The 7667-nt window shown below is 33.8% G+C and overlaps 1 protein-coding gene across 2 annotated transcripts; it reads right to left on the reverse strand.

The window, feature by feature from the left end:
* Nucleotides 1-496: 496 nt before the first annotated feature.
* On the reverse strand, nucleotides 497-6698 carry Cdc42 (Cell division cycle 42). 2 transcript variants are annotated; one of them, XM_028322963.1, is made up of 5 exons: nucleotides 6569-6698; nucleotides 4743-5032; nucleotides 4550-4659; nucleotides 4246-4443; nucleotides 497-2383 (listed from the first exon to the last, which is right to left on the reverse strand). In XM_028322963.1, the coding sequence occupies exons 2-5, from the start codon at nucleotides 4918-4920 to the stop codon at nucleotides 2294-2296; spliced, it is 576 nt and encodes a 191-aa protein (XP_028178764.1). In that variant the 5' UTR covers nucleotides 4921-5032; nucleotides 6569-6698; the 3' UTR covers nucleotides 497-2293. The 2 variants fall into 2 exon arrangements, with proteins under 2 accessions (XP_028178764.1, XP_028178765.1); XM_028322964.1 differs by lacking the exon at nucleotides 6569-6698 and adding an exon at nucleotides 6319-6337.
* Between the last annotated feature and the right edge of the window lie 969 nt (nucleotides 6699-7667).

The raw sequence follows: 7667 nt of genomic DNA on the forward strand, positions 1-7667 counted from the left end.
CGTAGCTCGCACCGTTTAGTTTGGCTATTACGAGTATAATGATAACGATTTAACGATTATTAAGTTGCTGTATTATTTTACTTTTTATGCGCCATTTCCAACTACATTTATCACTTCTTGCTCCTCGTCCAATTCAAATATAAAAAGTTAATGTATGAAAAGTAGGGACCAAGGGTCATTTTTCTACTTTATGATATAGCACATAAATAATATCATCAAACAGGAAATGGACGTCTAGAACTAGAAGTCTGCTAGCTATGCAAAGGGTCAAAGGTAGTGCTAAATAACAAAAGTATTTTTATTCTTATGTTTATTGATGCAATATACAACCTAAATCTACTTACTGACACAAAGAAAATAAAATAATCCAATAATAATTAACGTACATTTTAAAATAATTCGCGCGTATTGTAAGTTATAAGAACACAAAATAAATTATACTTCAGAACTCGTTTCTATTCCAAATTCGTAGCAAATGTTGATATATTTCTATATACATAATACGAGATAAACTTGAATACAAATATTCGTTAATGTACTATCGTGTTACTTTAGCGCCGAAAAAGTCTTTAAACTAAGTTAATTGAATACAGGGATTCCAATCGTAGGAATAAAAACGTGCCTTATTGTATTTACGCAGACTTCTGCTTCAAAGGAAGAGAATGTATAAAAGTAAGTATAATTATATACATTATACAAAAAAAGAATATTCCGTTAGGATTAATACAAACGGGACTCCCTATATATTGCACCCAATCCAATGTGATGCTAGCCGTTACGCGAACGGGTACAACTTGTAGATATAATACTCTAACGCCGAGCGCCCTTCGGCTCTTCTGAGCGTTTATGATATAGGCTTTACTTAACACTCTTTATAACAACATACCATATTATATTATTTCATAAGGTATTTATTTAGAATGTATGTTTACCGCAGTCATGGGAAGAATAAATGTATCAATTAGCTATTGAACAATTGTAGATATTACGTACGACCGACAAAATGGATGGTCGTACCGTTTGTGATACAAATGGTAGTGAGTACCTATACGTTGGTCATGAACGTTGGACGACACGTGTGCTGCGAATGCAGTGAAATTATACAGAGTATATTATCCCCACAGCTTATTGCACTAGTTTAGTTTTACTCTGGCGCGAATTGATTGGACGAAATTATCACCATTCAGTTTGAAATTGCTAACCTGAAATATAATCCATGATTTAATTTTATCAAATTTTTAACGCATTCGCACCAGCTTATTTCAAGCAAATTTTGTTTTACTCGTCACATGTACGCGTATGCTCACCTATCGTGCATACCGCTTGTATCTCTTATTTATAAAAAATGCAAAGATTTCGCATGGAATGCACAATTATTTATTTCAGTCATATACTACACGTAAGGTACGATAAAATTACAATTTCATCAAGCTAAGTAACATAATAATAAATATTGTTGATATTTCACTATAATAATATACTCTGTATAGACACCATATTGCTTTATCGATTCCTAGCATTTATTATTAAATCATTTTGAAGCTTACTTTAGAAAAATAATTATGCTAATCTACATTAGTAATTGGTGTTCTGAAGCTGTTCTTCCGTATAAACTACAATCAGTTAGGTCAATTTTCTAAAAACATTATTAAAATAATAAGAACACATTGAAATTATAAATGACACAAATGGACGGCTGTCGCTCGACAGGCGTTACAAAATATGATTAACATAAGACTCCATTCTAGTTCACTGAAATAATAATAATAAAATGCAAGTTTGCACTGTGCATAGCAAACGTTGTGCATCATGTTGCTAAATACAGTCCGGCAAACATGTGACTGTTGAATTATTATCAAATTTATTAGCTTGATGATAATACAATCTGCATTTAAATGATAGTATATTAAATGCATATTACAATTTTTTTTGTATTAATTAAATTTTCGAAGACAATCCTTTTTATGTAATATAATGCATAATAATAATATTGGTATAAATGGCTTATTCATTATAAATAAAAATTAATTTATATCAAAGACAAATGACATAGTATAAAAATGTCCTTTAGATAATATTAATTATTAATAAATGGAAAACTGTCAGGCCTGAATAGAATATGTCCAGCTTTAAGACGCATGTTTAGCGACTGTAATATTCATTATTTTTATTTATGGCTTGTGTTCAGTAATTGTAAATTGATAAAAATAAGTTGAATATTACAGTGTATGTTAGTATAAGTTTGTTATTGGTGTCGCGCCGCGTGGGACGCGCGTTGCGGTGCGCCAGCGCATTACAACAGTACGCATTTCCTTTTCTTGACGGGTTCTGGGGGCTCCAGCGCCGCCAATATTGCTTCGTCGAACACATTCTTCAACCCTTTCTGGAATACATCACAATATAAAATTAAATATCTTAGTCAATAGGCTTCAGACATAACATGGAAGACAACATTGAACAAGAAAAGATTACAGTAACTGCTACATCAATTACTAATAATCATTTTAAAATATCATGTTTTTTTTTTTTTTTTTTTCCCCTTTTTATATCTGCAATCGACTTAGGTCATAATCAGATGTTTTGTCTTGCTTTTTTGTTTGTGTTCATGAGGAGGGGTATTCCAGTAAATTCTCTCCCTCGGTTTTTACTAATTCACGTAGCAATCTAGTCCAGCCTTCCAATATTCAGTCCAAGCCACTAGCATCTTTGGTCCAACTGTAATATTTGCCATCTTTTCAGTCTTGTGGTGGTCTTGTGGGTTTGTTCCACAATTTCTCTAGCAAGTTGGTTTGTGTGATGTTTTAGCCTTTCCTTATATTTGGTACAGTATTTGCTCACCTCCTCCCTGACTGTCGGCATCTCCAAGTACTCGTGTATCTCTACATTTCTAGCGAACCATGGTGAATTTGAGATTGCCCTCAGTGTTTTATTCTGAAACCTTTGGAGGATTTCAAGGTTGGAATTACTGGCAGATCCCCAGAGTTGAATCCCATAAGTCCATATAGGCTTTATTATGCATTTATAGACCAGCATTTTGTTGTTTAAACTGAGGGATGATTGTCTCCCAATCAGCCAGTAGAACTTCTTAAATTGTAAATCTGCTTCTTTTCTCTTTGTTTTTATATGGGTTGCCCAGGTTAACCTCCGGTCTAGATGGAGTCCCAGGTATCTTACACAATTTTCTGTAGGCAGTTGTTGCCCCCGTAACGTTACAGCTGGGCAGTCTCCTTTGCGGAGTGTGAACGTTATTTGTAGAGATTTAGTAACATTTGGCTTTATTCTCCACTTTTCCAGCCATTCGTCAATTTCATACAGGTGATTTTGTAGTTTTTCTGATGCCAAAGCCGGATCTTTATGACTTGCAAGACATGCGGTGTCATCTGCATATGTCGCTGTTACTACATCTGTATTGCATGGTAGGTCCGCTGTGTATAGGGGGGTGGTTTTGAAATTCTCTTTGGCTTGGCGGGAATTGTTGTATTGATTATATCATTTTCTTCTTGGTCTACGTCTTCACTGAGTAGGGAGAAACTATTAGTGGTTTCTACAGTTGCTCTGTTTTTGTTGAACATTTGTTGTCTAGTTTCACTTCTTTTCTGAAACTTATGGGTACTAATTGCTTGCTCTGGGGAGCGATTTCTTTTGTGGTTCATTGTTGGAACTTTTTGCCAATGGATATGATGTGTTTTAGCTTGGTTGATTATATCGCCGCTAGTCTCGGAGGAGGGATGATTTACTGTTTGTTCTAGGGACTGCTGGCAATTATTTGTTTGGATATTGCAGTTATCTGTATTTTGTTTGGTAATTGTTTCAGGACCTGCTATTTTATGTATATCTCCAGTTGAATTACTTTTGGGTCGAGTAGCCATATCAAATAGCCCCTTATGGAACACTTGTTGAACAAGTTGTTTGTTTACAAGAACTGATTTGGATGGTTCACAAGATGGTTTTACTATATTGTCGTTGTTCGACATTGTTGCTACTTTATTAATTATCCGTTTTCAAAGCTATTTCTTCCAAACATTGTTTTTATTTCACACGAAAGAGAGAAATTCGTTAACACTTTTTGAAATTTTGAGGTTAGGTTTCAGTTAGATTTTTGTTCACTGTTTTCACTATTTACACTTTGGTCTTTTAATGAGTTAACAGCAATTGCGAGGAATTAGCACTATTGGAGTCCAGTTATAACACTTTTTAGTCCAGATTAGTTTAAATATCATGTAGTGAACAAAAAATACTGCATACCTGCGTGAGAGCAGAACACTCAACATATTTGACCGCTTTTAGCTCCTTCGCAAGTTTTTCACCCTGCTCTAGTGAGACGGGCTTTTGCTTTATCTTGGCCAGCTTCTCCATTGTTGCTGGGTCATCCCTCAGGTCTATTTGTGTTCCCACCAACAAAAATGGCGTTTTCTGCTGATGATGAGTGATTTCCGGTACCCACTGAAACATTCATAGCATTGAGCATTGCAAAACTCACGTAGCATAATATTTTGATACAAAACAATGATTTATTTCAACAATATAAATGTAATTGAATAACAATTACCTTTTCCTTGACATTTTCGAAGGAACTAGGGCTTACCACGCTGAAACATACAAGGAAAACATCCGTTTGGGGATAACTCAATGGTCTCAGTCTATCATAATCTTCCTGACCTGCAAACAAAATGGGAAACGAATAAGTCTAAGTTAACAAATGAAAATCATGAATATCAACAAATATAGTGAACAAAACATACCTGCAGTATCAAAGAGACCCAGTGTGTATGGTTCTCCACCAATCATGACTGTAACTGCGTAGTTATCGAAAACTGTGGGAACATACTCGGAGGGGAATTTGTTTGTCGTGTAACTGATGAGCAGACATGTCTTTCCGACAGCACCGTCGCCCACAACTACGCACTTGATAGTCTGCATTTTATTCTAATACTTGGTAACTTCACAACAAATATTTTAGTTAATAGTCACTTCTAGCTTTGTCTTGAATATTGGAAGAGTTCGCTCACCATAGCAACACTAATGAAGTTGCCTGTAACAAAAGAAACTACCGTTTAGAAGATGATAATAATTATAATATAAACTATGTAGCTTTATTATGGTTATAATTGGCAGCAGCAGATAAAACAAAATAGAAATAGACTATAAACACATTGCAGCAAATAATGTCGCTTAGCTTAGCATTCATAACAGTCATAAGAAAATAATAACATGAGAAACATTATAAATAATAAATAAAATAAGATAAATATATATGAAATCAAAAAGTTTACATACTAATAAAATAGGTATTAATGCTCTGAGTAATTGGTTTCATAAATATACTTTTGTATATTGATGAACAAATAATACTAAGTAATCATTAGAAACTAATTAATTAATGAGACTGTGGTGATGTTATGAAGCCATCAAAGAAAGCATTTTGTTTATAGTTCTGAGCATTAATTTCCTATAAATAAATAGTATAGTTTAAATGTTTAATTTCTGTGATAAGACATTCAAATATAATTAGAATTGAGTTAACCCTATAATACATATATTATTGTGTATGTGAATTCGCATAAGCATAAAAATATTTTAAATATGGGAACACTCTTCACAATAAAACAATGTAAGTAGGTATTTACTTTTAATGAAAAATTTAAGTGACAGCCACTTTTTAGCACCCCTGCTGTTTGGAAAAATATGCTGCAATATCAACATGACTATGAGTCAGTGGAGTATGCAAAATTCCTATACATTCATACTAAAAGGAGGTAATCAGGGAGTATTTTTAAGATTTGTGCACCCAGATTGGAACAGGTAAAGCTGAATAAGCAAAGCTTGGATTAAACCTTCTTTGTTTATTAAACATTCTCATCACTGTCACAACAGGAAAACAATGGCTGATTTAGCATTAGGTGCATTTTGATGAATGAAACATACATTGTTTTTAAGCCTACAACTGTAGAATAATAGCATGGTGACAGTTTGTGCATTTCACAACCTATACCTTTTCAACTTGGTATGTAAACAAGTCAAGGAATGTAACAATTATGATCAGTTATTAATATTAACGTTAACACAAGCTGTCCCAAATAAGTCGCATAGCTAAAACAAGAAACTAACACGATTTGGGCACGAATAAACGAGGGCATTGACCCTATTGACTGTCATGTAAATAAAGCAGCGTGTCTCTTGTGTTTCAGCTATGAAAACAATAATTAATTTCGCCACTAAGCACAGCTTGCACTATCACTACGCGCCCCGAGCGCAAGCCTGTCGAATCATCGCCATGCCCCATCACAGGCTGCCATAGTAGGCCCGACCCGACATTACCTTCTACACCTTCGCATTCCTTTCGCGTGGGTGTGTACACAAAGATTATCACTGGTATTATGAACTTATGAAGCACATAGATGGTTAATTTCTTAGATTTTTCGAGTCTGAATAAATATTGATAACTATTTTTTACATAATCACGTCACAATACAATTTGACGTCCATTTTGTGTTGAGTCGGAACACAACTTTAGTTAGATATCCGGTTTATCAAAACAAAAGCATTATAGAATTAGAATAACACTTACCTTGCGAAGTTATAACAATATCAAACTATAAAATTAACTTCAACACGTTGTAAATACAGTTGGAAATTACAATAATCACGTAGCGGGCTGGGTCATTGACGGTGACGCCATTGATTAAATAGTGATGTGGGGCACATTTCACAAATTGTCAACCCACGATAAAATCGATTGACTATCAATCGATATTATTTCAATTTAATATTAGCTGTTTCATTTTTTTGCAAATAAGACAACTTATTCTAATAAAAAAAAATCGTCATCATAAGTAGTCAATCGGAACATTATTCTTGCATTTTTTCAGTACATTATCTAGAAAAATATACAAATATTATGTTATACAAAAATCGTAATGCGGCTATCTCCATTGTCTGAAAGAAACTATGAATCAAGTCAACAACGCCTCTCTCTGCTATTTTATAAATAGATGACTGCAAACTGCAAACGGTATTAAGTTAACGCAATAATGATTATCGATTTTTAATTATACTAGTTTACCGATTATTTAATCTTAGATCAATTGAATTTATCCCAACTAATATTATAAATGCGAAAGTAACTCTGTCTGTCTGTCTGTCTGTCTGTCTGTCTGTCTTTTTTTTTTCTATTATGGCATGCACGGCTTGTGCGTCAGCCACGACGAGGTAAGGTAAAGGTAGGGAAACGTATAGGAAAGTAAAACAAACAAAAAAAAAGGGAAAACGGAAAAAATGTGCAAAGGTTCAGGAAAGTAAAGGAGAGAACAAAATATTTTAATCAGGATGATAAAATATTATGTTACAATTACATGACAGTTACAGTAATGTTACAGGATATGTACATAAAAATTAAATTTTAATGTTATTATTATTCATATATACAGAAAGGGTATTATAAATATCAATATTATCATGCATATTTAGGAGGCAGGCTATGGAAGTAGGAAATGGTACTTTTAAAGATTTAAGGGATTCGATGAAAGAGGATCGGTCATGTAATGGACAAGTGAAAAACAGATGATTTAAGTCACCTGTGCCAGTACCACACTCACACAAATCAGAATTCACAATTTTAAGTCTAAAAAGATGCGTAGGTATACAAGCATGGCCAATTCTCATACGGA

The sequence above is a fragment of the Ostrinia furnacalis genome, unplaced genomic scaffold (assembly GCF_004193835.3).
Source record: "Ostrinia furnacalis isolate ACB-3 unplaced genomic scaffold, ASM419383v2 OfSCF0570, whole genome shotgun sequence".
NCBI classification, from domain to species: domain Eukaryota; kingdom Metazoa; phylum Arthropoda; class Insecta; order Lepidoptera; family Crambidae; genus Ostrinia; species Ostrinia furnacalis.